Source organism: Kryptolebias marmoratus, linkage group LG15 (assembly GCF_001649575.2).
Source record: "Kryptolebias marmoratus isolate JLee-2015 linkage group LG15, ASM164957v2, whole genome shotgun sequence".
Classification (NCBI taxonomy): Eukaryota; Metazoa; Chordata; class Actinopteri; order Cyprinodontiformes; family Rivulidae; genus Kryptolebias; species Kryptolebias marmoratus.
The window spans coordinates 14,415,236-14,435,137 of NC_051444.1; the positions used below are offsets into that span (position 1 = coordinate 14,415,236).

The following is a 19,902-nucleotide window of genomic DNA, read 5'->3' on the forward strand; positions in this document are numbered from 1 at the left end:
ACACTATGGGATTAAAGGTTATTATGGATTATGTTTTTGTAATCTCTCGCTGTGAATTTGAACCTTTGTGTTTTATCCCTGGCAGAATCTGAGAGGATTTGCAGAAATCTCCAGGTTCTGCATGAATATTGCAACGCTGATTGTCATTCGCTCGCCCCGATTCTCATCTCGTCACAGCTAATGTAAATGCATAGCTGATTGCTTGATGCCGTTTGGACAGCAGAGTGAGGATGATTGTTGCACCTGCAAACTACTGCAACTCGTGACCCACACATGCACATGTTTGCACTCCTATCATTGTGGGAACCAGTGATAAAAGTGACAGCTGCTCACAATAATTCCAAACCTAACCCGATAGCTAAGTCTAGACTCTGAAACAGCCATTTTGGTCCCCAAAATTCGTCACAAAACTAAAGGAAAATAAATCCCCACATGCACAGTCCCAGTGGGAGGACATACTGTTGTGTGTTTGTGCACATGTCTCTTTGTTTGTGTCTGTGTGACAGATGATGTAACCTGAGCTGCTCACAGCACTCTAACATGATTGGTTTAGGTGTTTTAAAATGACAGAGCATATTTAAGTGATATGGCAAGAAACCTGTGGGTGTTATCTGCTTTTTTTCCCCAAAGAATAAAATGACGGTAATCTCTGTAAATTGCACCATGTTAAGTTTTGATTTAACTGCTGATTAAATTAGGCTCAAAGAGGTTGCAAAAATTTATACTGAAGATCTTTTTTTGAATGGCTTTGAGATTGTCTGTTATGCTGCTACTTTTATCTTCCAGATCACAGACACAAGTTGGATTTAACATGATGTGCATCCAATGATATGCAGTTTACTTTTACCTCCCACAGTACAAAGACATACAGCTTCTGCTGTTGATATAAATACTGAACACCGAGTTATTATCAGGTAATCTGCAAGCTAGCAATCACTTTCACCTCTATTAGTGATGAGAAGGAACTGGCTTATTTAACTGCACTGTTTTTGTTGGAAATGTGTACAATTGACATTAGATTGGCCAGTTTTGGCAAATCCTTAAGTAATGTTGATATCTACTAGAAAATTAAAGGAATTAACATGCAACATATGAACTAAAGACAAATACTGAAGTGGAATCAGACTCCTCAGTGCATATGGATTTAAATCCTTCAAGCAGGGAAAGTCTGTATACAAGCCACAGTATGTCTCAGCATGGTGGTCTCATTTCTATTTTTAGGGCATCTTCACAGCAGGCGATAAAGAGACTGACCGCCAAAAAGCAGGGCCAAGCTGTGACGGTCTCCATCCTCAATTGTGCACTGCTGATGTTACAGTTAACCGTTGGCTTTGACATATGTGTTCATGCTGTTGCTTCAGAGTAAATGGGACTTGAAAAACTCTTCCTGCTATTCTGTATATCAAAAGGGTTGCAATGGTAAATGGAGAGAAAAGTATAAACAGTGACAGAACATGACAAAGCAGTTTAGCTCAAGTTCAAGTCCTTTTTTCATTAACTTTGTTTCATTGTAACTTTCTACTTCTGGTTTAATTCATTTCAAATGTAAATGCTTAGTTTTTAGGGTAAACATTTTCTATATTTCTAAGTAGTAGGATTCTTATCTAAAGTCTGAGTTACAAGTTACATCACAAAAACAGACATTTTCTGCGTGAGTTTTTGGTGAAAAAAAAAAGATATTTTAAAAAACATGCTTTTCAATGTGGGGGCTTCTCTTTCTCTTCATTCTGATACTGTCGCTGTCAAACTTTGATGATGTGCTAAAATGGTTGATAACTGAAAGAAAACTGCAAACAGTATTAAATATTAATAAAAAAAAACATCATCTTGCTTATTAAAGCCTACAGTTGTTTTACAAAAACAAAAAGAAAAACAACAAAAACGACAGATGTTGAGAAAATTACTTGAGTTCCTGGAATGGGTTTCTTTTATATTTCTCACACAGCACACAAAACATTTACACCATCTTTCTTGTTTAAAGACATGAATTACCTTTTATCAGACACTAAGAAGTCTGCTGTAAAATGATCATTATGTCAAATTCTCCTTCTGATTTTGACTTATGGATACAATTAATTAAATTTGTTTCAGCAGAATAATAAATTGTCAAAATCAAGCTCAGCTTTTACCATTTGCCTATAAAATCCTATGACATGATCATTTTAATTATTCTATTCTTAGGAATTTGTCTGGTAATTTATTTTAATGAGCATCTAAATTCGTAACCCATGTGTTGTCATTTCACAGGAATTCTTCCCTTTTATTAGTTAACTCTACTTGTTGAAGTTGTTCCTTGATTCTGAGAAAATTATTTTATAAAATGTAAAATTTTTCCCTCAGATCATTAATAATGATGTTGAATGAATGTAACTTTCACAGATGGACAGAAACTTATAAAACTTTATGTCAGACTTTCCATAGAGCTCTTCTGCAGTGCAGATTCTGGTTTATTTATTTATTTTTCACTTATGGAAGCCAAACAGAATTTTTGTTTACTTCACATTAATTTATTTATTGCTAATATGTAAAAAAAAAAAAAAAAAATATTTCATGAAGCTAAAATGTAAGCAATTGACAATTTTTTTTTATTAATATGCAAGAATACCTGGGAAAACAAGTTTGTAGAGAAGAAAATTCAAGGAATAAAGTATTTTATAAGGTTGTTCTAGCATGACGATAGCACTGATGCAAGCTAAATTTTGTATTATGGGATTTTCAAAGGAGCGTCGCCTAAACATTAGCCAGTTTGACTCAAAAAAAATGAATATGAAGCTAAGTTTACAAAACCTTAATCCTCAACAAAGCAGGAAGTTCTGTTTGTGTTTTTAGTTGATATACAGTATGTGCCGTTGTTCTGCAAAATGTAGCAATTACATGAAGGCTACGCAACAGATCCCGAACGGTTTTTTTGTTGTTTATTTGCTGGATAAGGTTTTATTAAAAGTCAGAAATTAACTATAAGGGTGGTTTAGATGCATTTCTGACTTAGTTGTGAATCCTGCAAGATTCACCAAAAGACAACCTGTTTCGTCCCATTGCAGCTGCATATATTGTTCAGACTTACAGCAATGATTAGTAAAAAAACAAAAACAAAACAAGACATCCCTTACTTAAGATTTTTTTTTTTTTCATTGTGCAAGAGCACTCATCCATTCCAAAGTGTTAAGGTGTGATTCAACCATGCCATTGCGTGCCACAGAATTCTTTAAAAAACACACACAGAAACAGACAAACACAGTCACATAGGAGGAAGAGTGAAATATCAAAAGGTCAGCAGAGAGACGGGTGTCGTTGTAAACCAGGCTGGGTCCGAGCACTCTGCCCCTCTGTGTTTGTCTGCGTGAAATTAAAGACACAACTGCACATCGTAAACAAGCCACAGTGTTTATGTTTGATCATGCATATTTTATTTGCCAGATGTGTCTTGCAATTCCTGCGCTTCACGAAATTATGATTCGCAGAGATTAAATGGGAAAATCCTTAAGCTTCTTAGTGAGAGAGTATTTTATGACTCCAAATTATTTTAGGAATATTTTATTGAAATAAATTATGCAAGAGATGAACAGACCACATTTTTTTTAAAATCTTGATTAATTCATAACTTTTATGCGTGTTGAATCTGATTAAAATGTGCAAATCTTTCATTCTGCTCCATATTTACAATTGATTTATTTACATATCACTTGTGCATTTTGCAACAACATGTATTTCAGGCCATGAAGAACATTCAACCCTTCTTTGCCTGTGCACTACGTTAGTCTTCAGTCAGAGCAGGGGGGAAAAAAAGCAGAAGGTCACTATACACAACAGTGCCACACAATGGCCAGGAAGGGAAAAACAAAGAGGCTTCAGATTAATTAAAAAATAAAAAAGATCTCACTGATTCAAGATCCCTGAATTTTTATTTATAATTCATTTGTCTTGTTGCAGTGTTGACAACCACTTTGTCACGATCTGTTTTGTAAATATAAAGTTGTGTGTATGCACTGTCTACATGTTGCTAAATGCATTTTAATGTGTAAAGTGGATCGGCAAGGTTCTAAACTATATAACATTATGTTAAATTTCCAACCAGACAGTGCAGAAATCACTTAGTTTGTGTTTCAGAGATTAATGCTAAAGTGTTGTGTGCCTCTAAGATTGTCAGTTATGAGTCCAGGAATAATTCTGCAGTTTGTTGAATGAAGAAAGATTTTAGAAATTTTGGAATGTTGGTCAGTTGATGAAAGTGTTTTGTTGGTTTCTTGATAATGATGGGAGTGTCTGCGTAATTGGTGTGCCTTGAGCTATGAGAGGAAATTAAGGGTATTGAGGACGGAGAAAGAGGCAATTATTGAGGATGAATGAGTGACATGCTGCTGGAGGGGTGTTGGGCTGCTTACTTCAGGTTTAAGGGAAAAGATTCCACAGATTGCAGAAATATGCTACAAAAAAAAAAAAAAAAAAATCTTAAAGTCACCTTTTTTATCTCTGAACTATCCCAAGAAGACATCAAACTTTGTACACAACTATGGTAAGTGTTTAAATACAAACAAACAACGTCTTTTTTTAAAAAACGGATGAACAGGGAGCCTGCACAGTAGAGCGGTTGTTTATTATGTCTTTCTTGCAGCAAGAAGGTCACAGGTTTGAGTCCTTGCTGGGGCCTTTCTGCATGCATAGCAGCATGTATTTAAGTTTTCTCTCACAGTCCGAAAGCATGCATGTTAGGTTAATTGGCTCTGTGATGGACTAGTGACTTGTCCTTGGGGCACTTGTCTCTCCTTCGTTGACTGCTAGAGATTGGCACCAGACCACAATTTTGTAAAGGATTAAATGGTTACAAAAAAATAGATGGGATGGATGAATATGTAATGCTAATTGAAAACCAAGGATTTTCAAATTTTAGTACAAAGACTAAAACTAGACAACATAAAGCTGGGATCTGTCAAAAAGAAAAACAATTTTTTAGTATTATTATTATTTTTGAAGTTGATTATTTGACAATAAATAGTGGTAAAATTGACTGAATTATGGCCATTTTTGTGTTTTATAAGGTCATTGGCTGTGGTGGCCATATTAAATCGGGCTGGCTCCAAAAGTTAATTAGTTATAGGGGTACATCTAATGATAACTTTTTTTTTTAATTTTAGCTCAACATCAGTTAACAGAGCTATAACTATTTTTGTGTTTGCCAAGTTTGATTAGCTGTGACGAGCATCTTGAATTTGATTGACTTCAAATGTTAACTAGTTGTAACTAGATCTGTAATTATTGCTCTTTGAGAGTTTTAATAAAATCTATGCTCTGGTTCATGAGATATTTTACCAACAGGCGGACACAAACAATCCCACACAGAAACTCAGGAAAAACATTATTGTCTGCTGCTGAAAGACAAAAGGTGGGCAGTAAAGATGTTTGCTGCATCAAGCAAAGGGTCGTGCAGTAGTTTACTGTTGAAACAGTGAACTAAGAGTGCTCATGTGCATTTTCTTATGATATCAGTATGGACGGGAAATTCATGTGTTCATAGTCAGTGTGTATTTGTGGGTCTTAAACTGCAAGGGTGTATGTGCATTACATGTGCTTTGCATGAAACTGTGCTCAGCTAGAAAAACATCCTATAAACCCTCACTTCATAAACGACACGGTATAATAAATCTATGGCAGAAATATTAAGTGGAACCAATATTTTGCTGCTCTCAGTAAAGATTTCCAGTAAAGCTCACAAGTCACGATGACCTTAGCATTAAAATGATGTAATTTACAGTGAACTAATCCAGTTCCTGGTGATAAAGCCATCACTATCCTGGAGATATCAGTGGTGATCAACTGGGCCTTTTCTCAGACAGATTAGCCATTTAGTTTATATTTTGTACTGCAAAATAAATAAATAAATTATATATATATATATATTGCTTGTTTCTTCTTTTTTTGTTCAATCAAACAAGATAGAACTTGTCACTTTTGCTGAAAACAGCAACTTTAAGTAGTAAAGTTATGAAGGAAATATGCTAAAGGTGATGTTTCTTAAAGTTATGAGTTCATGGGAACCATTTTGTCTGTGGAATGCTACACAGACCACATTTAAGTTCAAAACACGACATACTGTCGTCCATCAACCCCGCAGGGAGCCACAGTCTTCTTTAAAATGTAAGAAGCTGTTTAAAATTGGATGCAGTCCTTTGACACAGTGGTATAGTTGTATACTGTGTATGAAAAGATAATATTAAATGTAAAGTATTTTTAAATGTTTTAAAGCAAAATGTGACCATTTATTAATTGAAGAAAAGATGAAAAATAGAATGTATTATGGTGGCTTTTTTTCTTCTTCAAATTAGCCTTACAGCATCAGCATAATGTCTGTGATCTTGGTGGTTCAGAAACCACAGAGGACACCAGAACTAATTCATCTGCATGAAAGACCCTCCTAACCTGATTTTATTTTGCATTTATTCAAAGAAATTCACAGAGCCTCCAGCTGTTTACAGCTGTTTTATGCCAATATGTTCTTGAAATTAGAGAGCAAAGCTATTTTTTTAAGGGCTCACTTGAAGTTAGTTTGGAGAATCTAACTTTACATCAAGTGCTTCTTTGAGGGTTGTACGGAGCAACATATGTGCTTAAAATACAAAGAAAGAAAAAAAAACCTAATGAAGAGGACAAGAGGGAGAAAAAGTCATGCTGCTCCTCTTTCCCTCCCTGCTTCTGTCAGTTAGATGAGGTCATCAAGCTCCAACCTGCTTTGTGTATTAATGATGTAACAGCCAGGCATTTGTGGACACTGAGTCCCCAGAGACTGCTTGGCGGCCAGCAGAGGAAGACTTCAAGTTGATTTAAGAGAGATACCACCCTCAACAGAAACACTGACAAAGGCTAGATAGGCAGAGTGAGAGGAGATAGATAGGAAGTGTCGACAGCAGCAGAGAGGAGAGGACAGGAGAGGAGGTGCTGCCTGATTCGCTGTGCCTTTAAAGCAGCAGGCCCCTCCTCCACAGAGCTAAGCGGAGGAGCCGAGTGGTGCTGGCAGGAGCCTGAGCTCCACGATAAACTCTGGCATCAGCTTCTCTTCATCCGGCAGTCAGCGAGGACACAGTGAGGGCGCCGGGGCCGAGAGAGAGAGACGGGGGACGGAGGAAGAGTGACAGAAAGACAGGGGGGGGCTGGGGGTGGGGGGGACAGAGAGAGACAATAACAAGGCATCAGACAAAGAGGGAGAGGTTGTCAAAAGAATAACACACTCCGTTTCCACAGCAGCACCTGAGCCGCTCAGTGTGCTGCCTCCATATGCGGGTGAACGCTGACCAGGATGACGGGTGGCATGTTTTTTTGCCAGCGCACTTGTCTGAGTGATGGTAGCAGCTGCATCACAATCCGAAGCAGGAGTTCTCCTCGTCGCTCTGGCTCTTAGTCATCTTCAGCCTCCTCTCTCCCTTTCCAGAGGGCTATCAGGGCCATTCATCATTCCCATCTCATGCCCCCTGCCACCTCCTCCTCCTCCTCCACAGCTTCATCCTCCACTTCTACTCCTCCTCTGATGAGCCACAACCTCAGAGTGAAATAACCCTGCTGATAGAAGCTTCTCTCTCTGTCAAGACTGTAAGTAGTGGGAGGGGGGAGGGATCTGTGTGTGTGTGTGTCAGGCAGAGTGTGTGTTTGTGTGAGAGACAGAGAGAGGAAGAGAGAACAGCAAGACGGTGAGAAGTGTTACTGTGTGCGACAGAAGGACCTGAGAAGAACCGGCTGGTTGTGTGTGGCTTGTATGGTCGTGCTGTGCCTGGACACTCAGCTCTGGGCATAGCAACAGCATAGTGATGCACAAGGAAGGTAAGTAGGTGTGTGTGTGTGAGCGTCTCGGTGTGTGCATGTGGAGGTGATGCAAGTACCACTGAAGCAAGAGATGTCTTTTGACAGCTGCTAAAAATCATTATGCCCATCTCTATGTGTCCTTCTTTATTTTGATGTGGCTAGAAAATGTGGAAACTGCTTTGAAAGCAAGTAGACAGGAGGATAAGACGTGTCAGAATAAGTGATTGCTTTCCTTTCCATCTGACCAGGTGCCATGTGTGATTGGCCGGCGCACCCCGTGGCAGTGGCATCGCCCTGGATTTGGCCAGAAGCTCTCCCTCCCGCTTGTTCTCTGGAGCTCCGCTGGGAAGCTTTCATGGGATTTATCTTGTGCTGCTGGATGGCACGGAGCGCTCTGCCACTCTGAAGAGAGTCCACAGAGAAAACACACACACTACATGGATAAGAAGTAAAATAATTATCCAATCACAGCACAAGCAGGCAGACTGGGTTCCCTTAGCAACAACTGAAGGAGACAAGAGAATCCTTTTCTCTTTCTGCTCCCTTGGTTTTTGGGCACACCCCTGTGGACTGCTGTGGGTCAGTGTTTTCTTTTTTTTTGTGAGAAGACTTGGAGGGCGATGTTGCATAGGACAAGCTGCCACCCAAATTCCAGGGGATGATGCTCATTTGGGTCTCACTGGCACCATGATTTTTTGTAATCCCTCCACAAATCGTCATCACAAGTCACATTCTGACAGCTCGGAAATCAATTCATCCTAATCCCACATCACATGGAATGAGCTCTGCATTTTGGGGAGATACTGGACGCTCCAATATTTTTTTAATAAAAGAAAAAGAATAAAGAAACCCCACTTCTGACCTCTTCCTTTTCATTGAGGGAAAAAATGAAAAGCAACACAGTTAGGTTATTGTTTCGAAAAGAAGGAAGATGGATCTGAGGCAAAGTTTATTTTAAATGAAGTTTTTATTGAGAATCTTGTTCTTTTTTCCAGTGGAAGGAAACACAACACTGTATAGAGGAATATTCCTGTTTTCAACCTTTCTCCTCTCTACAGACTGTAGAAGAAATGGATAACTATATTTAGACAGCAAATCTTGTCCCCGCTGACCACCAGGAAGATAGAAAAATATCATTTTGAAAATTGAGCCACTGCTGGGAATTTCTATTTTCTTTTGTTGAGCTTACAATCTATGTAACCCACTGTAGTAAAGGGTTACTTCTTTGCTGCTTTCAATTTTGTATGTTAATTTGCAACAAGGCTACTGTGTTTTAACGGTAGAGTCGATTGCATAAAAAGAGTGGAAGAAGGGAAAAAAAAATTTCCCTGTATAAGCAAGCATTTTAAAATAGCCCCTCTTTGGAAGCAACTTCAACTACACACACTGACACATGAGATGAGTTGGCTCAACAAAATTATGTAAGAGATTCAGCCCATGTGTTTCCCCCTCATCCTTTTCCATGGATTTACTGTGTTTAACTTTACCCGCGCTGATTTTTTCTCCATTTTTGGAAGCATCGACCAGAAGGCATGGATGTCAGCGTGTGACCCTGTGCCAAGTGTGCGGGAGAGGCAAGGCGTTTTGGCTGCCCAGGTGCTTTTAAGATGTTGAGGTCTCCCTGCGTGGCCGGGGCCCCTGTTCGGATCAGTAGCACTGAGGCTCCTCGTAGCCAAAGACATGGACCCCGACTCGGCTCCCCCACGCCCTCAGCCTGTTGGCCACTGGCCCCACGCAGCTTTGTAAAGGATGTCCCTCAGCAGAGCTCCGGCCCGGGACACCTCTGAGACCCCCAGCCCGAGAGAACGCATCCGCAGCCACATGAAGATGGTGATTGATCAGTTAGAAGGCATTCTCAAGGAGCTCAAGGATGTGGCCAAGGAACTCCGGGAGGTGAGGCTCAAAATCTGCTTAAACTTATCGAGCTCTTTTGCTGGGGATTTAGAGGGGAACAGGGCAGAAGAAACTGTGGGTTCCAGGTGGGTGTGCTCCTCGAGTGGGCTGCATTTAATTAAGTGTAAAAATCTTCCTCGGCATGCAGATTTTGATTAAGATTTGAAAACAATAAGATCTGGCTCTTTTTGTTTGTGGTTGGAGGATAAGCGTTGAGAGATGCCTTTCTTTTACAGTCAACAGTGGTTTATCTGCAGTTACACGTGTCCTTCATCTGTTCAGTGGTGTCATGTGAGAGAGTCAGGATATGTGAAGATCTGCTGAAAGCAAATTTAAAAAAAAAGCCAAGCTGCGATGAAATAAGAAATAAGGACACAGGCTTAGATAAGATACAGGACTTTGCGCTGCAATAGTTACATAAGCATTTTGTTAAGGATCATCTGGATTCTTAAAGTGTTTTTGCCATGGTAACACTAGAGAATTTGTGTGTGTTCTAGTTGTGTGTGTTTACAGTAAAACCGGTTTAAAAAACATATCTGCAAGACATTTGCTCTATGTGGTCATACAAGCATATGTATCTACTGTACATGAGACTTGCCTGATAATCAGAGGATATCTGTGCATGTGTGCGAGAGTACAAAATCTCTTTGGGATCTTCGCCCTGCAGTGTTCTCAAAGCCGTGAGCTCTCTTTGCAAAGCTCCTCCTCAGCAAGCGATGGAGCCAGATAGAGAGAGACAAAGACAAATGAAACCTGAGCAAACAGTTGCACCTGACCTATCCAACATCCTCCAAGCACATCACACGATTAGCCTCCCAACTGATTCTGATCAGGCATAAACAGGGAGGGCACCTTTGTGCATGTGTGTGTGTTTGTCAGAAAATGTGTTGAAGAAGTGAAATAGAGGATGTTGGTGTACGTAATGACCTGAAGGAGAGGAGGGAGGGGTTTCTGAAAGCTGTCATAACTCACTCCATCACCACACAAGAACCCCCACCTTCTCCGTCTCCCTGACTCCCAGCTCTGTCCCACTTACGCTCTGCTCGAACAGTCGGAGGTGCAAGGGCATGGCTTGCTGTGCACCATCTCTCTGGTGAGCAAGAGGAGCCGGCCCACGTGCGGGAGTGATTGATGATTATGGGACAACTGCAAGTGGAATAATGCTGGCTGGAGCTATTTATAAACAAAAACACTGCCTGTGCCTCTGCCAGCTCTAACGCATATTGCCATTCTTATCCCAGACCCTATTAACGAGGGCCGCGCAAAGTGGCTCAAATGTCATATTTTTATTGGAAGAGCACAATCCCACGTACTGAAATGGCCAAGGAATCCCTTTAGCCACAGTGGCAGTTATAATTCCAGTATCAATATCCTGCAATTAACTGACCCGGGAGATTCCCAACTGTATCAAAGAAAAAAGAAGAAACTTGATCAGCTTTGCACCATCGGACACACGGAAAGCTAATGTTCCATAAAATCTCTCATTCTCGGCCACATGAAAGCAACACAATAACAGATAACAACTGCCACATAAATAAATGATGAATAGCTATGTGAATGTGGAAAAAATAACTCAGTGAAGGAGCAGTAATGACTGATTATCACCCACAAGGTCTTTGGGGAGCTGGAGAGACTCTGCAGTGCTCAGAGGAGTTAAAGCCAACAAACACTCCAAAGCACAAGCTGTCTGCAAATTAAGAAGGGCGTTACTAAATTTGCTTTGTGCTTCTTTTATAGACATGTATTGTTAATATGCCAAAAGCGGAATCTAAAAAGTTAGTAAATTACCAAGTTAAAACACTTTATGTGTCACACTGCAAAGGAGTCTGCCTACAGTCAACGTCCATTTCCTTTAAAGGCTAAAACGTACTGAAGTTTCTTTGTAGACTGTACTTTTAAATGTCAAACAGATTAAACAGTCTCTAAGAGGTTTTAGCAGTCTGGATGACTTAAAAATTATGCATCAACAGATAGTATTTACTGTTGAAATCAAAGAAATTATTAGCTTTCCATGGAGCACAATTATCAACACCAAAGGTGGATCTCACATTCAAAAAAAAAAAAAGAAAAGGTTTTAGGAACTTCTGTATTCTTTGTTTCTTTTTTTATTTATTTATTTTTTTTATTCATTCAACTCCAGGGGTATCCAGTGAACTGGATCCAGTCCTCCTGTTTAATATTTACTGGATCCCAGTTTTTATTTACAAAACACACTTTAAGCATTGTGAATTTATGAATTCTAAAAAAAGGTTTTTCATCACACTTTAGTTTATTAAAGGAAATGAATGAATATATCTACACTGGTATATTAAAAGTTCTCAGTTTGGTTATTACATTTCAGAAAAATACAAACCATGATAAAATTAGCCACAGTTGTCCTTTTTAGACAAACTCTTTCCAGAGATCCAACCCTGAAGTGGTTGTCTTTTCTCATGAAGGCTGCGAGGTCTTGAAAAGAGGTCACTTTTGGGTCTTACTTTCTTGTCTGCCAGACTTCATCATCCTCTTTGCTAAGCATCCTTTCCCCGAAGCGTGTTCCCAACTCACACCTAAAATACTTGGCAAAAACTGCATCACCATTTTAAACAGGGAGTTTGAGTCTCTATGACAACACTCAGCAAGGTCTGAGCAAACCCTGTGGTGAACCTACCATTTAACTTTAATCACCATCACAGTATGTAAATGAAATGCAACAGACTGGGTGTCTACCACAAGCCATTAGGAAACATTTATTTTTCTTCAGCAAACACTTTTTGTACTAAAGCCAACAAACATTTAGCTTTTGTAAGGAAATTTGAGAAAGAAACAGCAATCATTGTAAAAAAAAAAAAGTAAATTTCTTTTTTGGTGGTGTAAGTTGTATACATCAAATCTTCACAGCCTCCAACAGTTTTTGTTCATACATGCATCTTGTACTTTAGTTAACAAATGTTATCAAAATTCTTTATATTATTTCTAAAGATAAAACTAGATTATCAAAGAGGTCATTTAAATGTAAGTATGGAGAATTTTATTGTTCCAGTGTGGTCTCAAGCAATAAAACTTTTTTTTTACATGATGTAGAAAAATGTTACACAGAGCATGGCCAGTTTCCTCTCTTCAAGAGCCCATTACTGTCAACTGAAGCCTGTCTTACTTTTGAATCCTATTACAGGTTTTGTGACAGGTAAAATGAGATGGTCCTAAAGGAAGGACACTGGAAGGTAATATACTGATAAACTACTCCATTTGTAATAATGCACCGCCAGGAGTGGCATCTGCAGAGGAAATAATTCATTTAGTTATCATGTCAACCTTGGACTTTCCTTCTAGAAGTGTGAGGATGAACTGGAGGAAATATGCAGTCAAACAGAATGCAAAGGAACTTCTAAAAGTTAGAATCAGAAACACAAATGTAGGAATTAACCTGCAATGGTACCTATTCTGTGTCATAAACTAAACAAGTGTTTAAAAAGACCTGAAAGAAAAGAAAAGCAGTAATTTCATGGACTCAAAGAGTACAAGAAGCTGCAAGAAAGCTACACATTTTCTCACAAAACCAAACAGAAATGATGGAGTGTTATTGTGCGGATGTAGTTATTATGCAGAATGATAGCACGAGCTGCCGAAGCTTCACGTCGGTGCTCATCTCAAGACAAATGAACACAGGAAGGCAATCAGGATTCGTAGAATTAAGGCTCCGAGAGAGAGAGCAAGAGAGAAGAATAAAAGCTCGACAAAGAGCAATTCTGATTAGCCTTTTGGTAATGTGTGCGTGTCCTTATGCAATACGGTACACTGGCCTACTAAAGCCCTAAGAGGGAGGACAAAGCCAACAGCAAAAGGCCACTGTCAGGTGAAATCTGCGTACTCCAAATGTCAGCTTTTTATAGTAATGAAGTACTGAGTAACAGCTTTAATAATAAAACGGGTCACCGAGCAGTTTTAGATTCATGTATTAAAGAATCAACTGAGTGCTGAATGCTATTGAGCTTCACAAAAAAATACTTCAATAAATAAATTCAGTGTTTGCAACTGTCATTAGGAGTAGAAGATCGTGGTTGTGCTTTCACATTTTTTTTAAAGTTACAGATAACAACTGTTTAATGTAACACTAAACTGCAGGTGCAAGCAGCACAAATTAGCAATCTATTCAGTTTTTATTCATCAGCAAATCCCAGCTGCATGATCCCTTAATGCAGCTTGTTAAATTAAAACATTTGTGCTCAGACTGGAGTGCCTCAAACAAAACTGCCATGTAACTGAGCCGTGTGTTCAGGTTCAGGTGGGCTTCCATGAGGTGACCTGACATGCGTGTGGTAGGCCTGAAAGCTGTGTTGTTGAAGCCTGGTGTGAACAGTGGCATATTCATACAACCGGACCCAGATCAGTCCCTGGACTCAGTCAGCTTTAGTGCTTCCTGATAAAGTCTAAGACGAATAACGACACACTGACACGTGTGCACCAGACTTGGCCTCTCTCTGCTAAGGATGCCGAGCTCAGCACTGAACTAAATCTGATCCAAACTCGGAGGCAGCCCAAGAGAGACTCAAAGCAAAAAAAAAGGAAAGTTAAAGGGCTATTTTTCTCATAAGGAACAGTTTCCTTTTCTCTCTGTGTTTTCCTCTGCTGTTATTGCTGCTGAGAAGGGCAAGAAGAAGAAAAATGCTTAGCAATATCAGTTGAACATTTAACCATGAGTCAAAATCTCACTTGAACTTTCAGAGCATTACTGATGCTGGCAACTACATAGTATACCATAATCTAGATTATATTAACTAATAGACTTGAGCAAAACAGTATGTGAAATTGTTATGAACAATTATTTACTTGCATATTGTAGGTAGGTCTTTGAACAAACTCAGTTTGGAGACAAACAATTAAATTCTGTCCAAACTGAGAAACTAAGTTCTACTCCAAGCAGAAGAAAGATTAGGGGAAATTGCTGCTGGTTTAAATCAACTCTAGTCTCAATATTGTCAAAGTGGGTCATACAAACACTGTTTTATAAACCTTTACATTGTCATCACTTTCACATTACATGGTTATTTATATGAAATTATATGGCTATTTACAAGCTCAGACAGCAACATCAAATAAGAAGTAGCACTTCCTGTGCAGATTGTAGCACCTAAGTGTAAAGGTTTATTTTTAAAAATGGCATGAACCACTATGGTATTTTTGAGATTAAATTTGTTTTAAAATAGCATGAGTCCACTTTGGTCTTTGCTTTCGGCCTAGCTTTTAGCTTGTCAATCCAGTCAGTATCAAACTTTATTTCACCGTACCGAGGCTGTTGAACGATGTATCTAACTAAAACAAGTAAGACATCAATTGATGAATTGTTCACAGTTTTTGCACATAATCCCACTTTGAAAGATTTGAACTATTTATTTTAAATGAGGAACAACACTGAACATTGTTATGGAAAACATATAAACACTTATAAAAAGTAGAAGTTTTTTTATTTCTTATTTTACAGTTCAATGTTGTGAATTTAATAAATTATTTGTACTAAAAAGAGATATTTGAAAACCAGATAAAAGCCAAAAAAGAAGAAAAAAGAAAGCAAAATGTATACAAATACTTGTATTTTTTCTAAATATATATATATTTCTGTATATTTCATAACCTTGCTGGATTAAAACCACTGTAAAAAAAAATCTCAGTTTAATTCAAATTGTGACTGGACGTGGCTGAATGATAAACCTGGTCGGTGGTTGTGGTCCTTTTTATTTGTTTGTTTCAGCAGTCAAAACTTATAATCAGCCACAAAGCTGCATTCTGATGGATCGTTTTCCACACACACACACAAAAATCCTTTTGATTTGGCTGCCGGGATTGTGAGTTTACTGCCCAGCTGACCACAGCCCAGTGATCTCCACTGAGGACAGACCAGCCTGTTCTCCTCCACAAACTCTATTTATTTTAGATTAAGGCATGGTTTGGTCCAACTCCCCAACATGTGAACATGCCGACTAGCTCAGCAGGCCAAAATTACTCTCTGAGAAAATGCTGAAAGCTTAAACACACAAAAAGAGAAAGTGCCCTTCAACCTGACATACCTGCACCAAAGGGTTTATTCTCATTAATAGCTATTTGGGAGAAATGAAGTACCCGCCTGCTGTGTCTGTCAATTTGTTCTTCCTTGTCAGACCTCTTTTGTGTGTGGAAATTAAATTCCTAAATTAAACTTGGTGACGTGCCTCCAGCAGAGTTCTCTTTGCTCGGGAAAACAACAAGAGTGGGACACCTCAAGCCTTATCTATTCTTCGCTGAATACAAAACACCGTGCCATCTCCACACCTGTGTTGCTGCCTTGAGCTGAGCTCTGATTTTTTTTTTTTTATTCCTGGAATGAATCAGAGACTCAATTATTCTCTGGACTGATAAAATACTGCTCCGGGAGTGGAAGTAGTATGTTTGATCATCTCTTTGTTGAGCTAATTTATATAAATTCTTATTGGCCACAGCCGTGACCCAGCAGTGTTTTAAAACTAGGTCTTGCAGTGGGAATAATATCAGATTTCTGTATCTGCAATAAAAAAAATATGGAGTATTGAGGTGTGATGTGACCAACGAAAAAAGGAAAGGTAATGAATGAGTTAAGACTTTAGTGGCATCTAACCTTGAGAGCTGTAGAAAGAATAAAAAACAGCACTACGCAAAGCATTCCCCTGAGCCTCTTTTACCTAGTTCTGCTGTGAAGCTCCTGCTTCTTTAGGATGCAGGCCCAGCATATTGACTAGCCCATCATGCCTGCAAAACCCACTGGATTAGCCAGCCCTTTGAGCTCTGCCTCCCTCCACGAACCCTGCACTCAGCACACACTGTAATGAGGGCTTTAGGTTAGACCTCTGCTGAGGTAAACACTCCAAAAATTGTGCTCTTTGTGCTCATTGATTTTATCACCTAACACACCTTCTGAGGGCTAGTTACAGATAAAGCGGTGATTTTTTTTTTATTTTTTACCATGCATGCTTGTACTTTGTGATTTGGCCACTAACCCTTTTACTTGTCCCAAGGCAAAGCAAAGAAAGAGAAAATGTGTGCAGGAGAAAGAAAGAAAGAAAGAAAGAAAGAAAGAAAGAAAGAAAGAAAGAAAGAAAGAAAGAAAGAAAGAAAGAAAGAAAGAAAGAAAGAAAGAAAACAGCTTCACGATCCTGGATGTAATAGAAATGGAGGACTATAAGTACCTTGGCACTACTGTCAATAAGTCAAGTCAAGTTTATTTGTATNGAAAGAAAGAAAGAAAGAAAGAAAGAAAGAAAGAAAGAAAGAAAGAAAGAAAGAAAGAAAGAAAGAAAGAAAGAAAGAAAGAAAGAAAGAAAGAAAGAAGACATGAAGGGTGGTTGGAGATAATGTTTTCTCCTGCTTCACAGAATTGCGACAGGCTGGGTGGAACAGCTTAGATCAATTGTTGCAATTGTGTTGGTTCGTGGGCGTGTTTAGGGTTGTTTTGGCCTATCTTTGTGTGGTGAATAAAACCTGTAAGCTGTAGTTAATGTTGTGAAAAATGGCACCCATCAAAGTGCACAAGCAGCCTGCACAAAATACTACATCATTCCAATGTGTCAAAGAAAAGTGTGCAGGGAGGAACAGCTTTGTTCCCATTAGGCCATCAAACTGGATCTTTTACCCCATGTGGACACTCATTTTCTCCAATTAGAAGGCAAAGTACAAAATAATATTCTACACTGTGATCAAATTTTATTTTTGCCTGGAAAAGTGCTAGAGGCAGCGTGGGCCAACCCACTCCCCAGTGTAGCAGATTGAGCTCAGCTAAAATGTTTGAAAGTGTGTTAAACTGAGTGTTAATCAGGAGCTTTTTTTGTTTTTCCTTTTATTTTTAGCTGTACTCTGAAATTTATCACAAATCAACCATGTCTCAAATTAGCCAGAAGAATCAACTTAAATACAGTGGTGCACTACCCATAGCATTTCAAACCCTCAAAATGTACTACTCCCTGCTTTTTTTCAGTTTTTACACATTGAATGTTAATATTTACACATAATGTCAAGAAGGTGCTATCACTTAGCGCATAAGTTCATTCTTAGTGTTATCATTTTCATAATCATTGTCTCTTTAACTCCTAAAGAGCACTTCACTCTCACTTCTTAGAGTCAGGGAATGATCTTTGCCTTCTTGGCAAGCAATTACCTGAAAGGTAAAATAACATTTTGTACTGTGTGGAAAATTCAATTTAAATGTGATGAAAGAGCTCTAAAAAAGTCATTGTTAAAACGGTCAATTATAAAAGTGAAGAACGTACAAACATTTACAAATGTATTTTCTTTAATAGATAATGAAGAAGAAAAATGAAGTTTATTGACATATTTCAGTAAAAGAAAAACAAAGCCCTTTTCTGGGATAATGAAGAATAATGCCCATGCTCCTGTTTGCCTCGTCTCAGAGTATATTTTCTCACTATCAAAGATGCACAAATAGCTGGGGTTTATATGAGGAAGTTGTCAGAGTTATGCATTAGAGTAGACCAAATCTATTTTTTATGAAACATATTTCTCAAAGCATAAATGTTTTTTGGGTTATGAAAAATGGCAGACTCAGAGGACAAAAGAAGGACACGCTGCTATGTAAAAATAATTTCTTATGCTCTGAGTTTGGCATTATCTTTGGGCAACACGTGGTTTGTTGTTCTGTCTTAGAATGAACCTAATAAAGTCAAATTATGTGTTTAAATAACATTTCCTCATGCTGAGAAAATAATTGTTACTAATAAATGTTTTAACTACTGAGATTTGAATAACCTGTATAGGCAGTGTTCCAGGATTTTATTAATCATTTTGATGTTGATGTCTGTTTGTTTTTTAGGTGCCTAACTTTCACGAAATTACTTATATACAAATGGTTAAACTTAAATATTCAATAAGAGCATAAATACTGTATTTTCTCTGCAATCCTATCATACAGCAGATGCATCAGTTAAAAAAACAACTAAATTCTGCAAAGGGATGATTTAAAAAAATGCAACAGGAATTCATAAACAACAACAAAAATATAAAATAAAAACTGTTTTAGTTTCTATTGCACAACGACTGCTTTGTGATAATAAGATTTTTATTTTTTTATAAAATTTACTTCAGTTGCCTTGCCTAAAAGTCCTGAAAACATAAGAAGTTTATTGTTTTTCAGCAATAAATTGAAGCTTAGTCTTAAGAAAGTAGTCTCACGATACTCTTAAACAAAATGATAAGTTTTAGTTCTTTGTTTATCTCAAATTGGCAAATTGTTTGTTGAATTTTGTCCTGCTTGAGTGCACAGCATGAGAGTAAAAACTGCTTTAGAACCTGAAAAAAGACCTAAATGAAGCCTTGCATGGATATTTATTTTCTCTGTGTAATTTGCTCAGTTTGGGTTGAAATCAAATTTAATTATCTTGTAACGACAATACTGAATTTGATTTTAATTAGGAAATCCCACAGTAATATTTTTTTTTTTCTTTATTCCAATAGAATAAGCACAATTTTAAATTGCACGTTTCAAACTGTGTGTTTATTTCCGAAAACTGCAAGAGCTACGCCTCTGGGAGGGGATGGTAGGCTAATACAAAGGTAATGCACCTTGCTATGAGCAGGAACTCTAGAAATGCCAAAACATTTGATTCTTTTACTGGGATTTATTTTTAATCCCTCTAATTAATGCCAACAAGACCAAGATTCATAACATTTAAATGTCAATTACTTTTCTTTGTGATAAACCTTTCTGTCTGAATATCTAAGCAGTGAGTCTGAATTTGGCCTAATATGCCATAGCTAATTTGTGTGTAGTGAAATGAAGTGGCACCTGTCTTATTAAATCAAATCAACTTTTCTTTTTGTTTTACGTTATTATGGAAATGTAATTCGAACTGAACAAATGGGTCACCTTGGTGGAGCGATAATTAACCAGAGGCAGGGTAAGTTTTGTGATGGATTTCATCACTTTTAGCAGCTTGACCAACTGCGGTGCGAAAGCTGGGCAGTCAGATTTTGAACATCATAAAAACAGTGTATCCTGCAAAGATGGCTTGTGTACAGCCGCACCAAACCCATGAATCACAAAATTTACGCGTTCGCATGGAAAATTAGCCAAATAAAACAGCACGCCACACAGAGCTGCATCACGGCGTAACACCTGTTCACTCAGCCCTTTGCATGCTGGGAGCTAGGTATTTAAACAGAAAGCAGGGGATTGTGAGCAATGATTTTAGGTTCTTTAGTGTTTTTATTTTGGAAATCTCA

The 19,902-nt window shown here is 38.2% G+C and overlaps 1 protein-coding gene across 2 annotated transcripts in view; it reads left to right on the forward strand.

Moving 5' to 3' along the window:
* The first annotated feature begins 7,142 nt into the window (after positions 1-7,142).
* insyn1 (inhibitory synaptic factor 1) overlaps positions 7,143-19,902 on the forward strand; it is a 49,287-nt gene continuing 36,527 nt past the window's right edge. Inside the window, exons 1-2 of one of the 2 annotated variants that reach the window (XM_017423643.3) lie at positions 7,143-7,578; positions 8,037-9,681. In XM_017423643.3, coding sequence (XP_017279132.1) covers positions 9,538-9,681 — 144 coding nt within the window. In that variant the 5' untranslated portion in view covers positions 7,143-7,578; positions 8,037-9,537. Of the gene's footprint in view, positions 7,579-7,656; positions 7,807-8,036; positions 9,682-19,902 lie in introns of those variants that run through there. The other variant, XM_017423644.3, reaches the window with a different exon arrangement.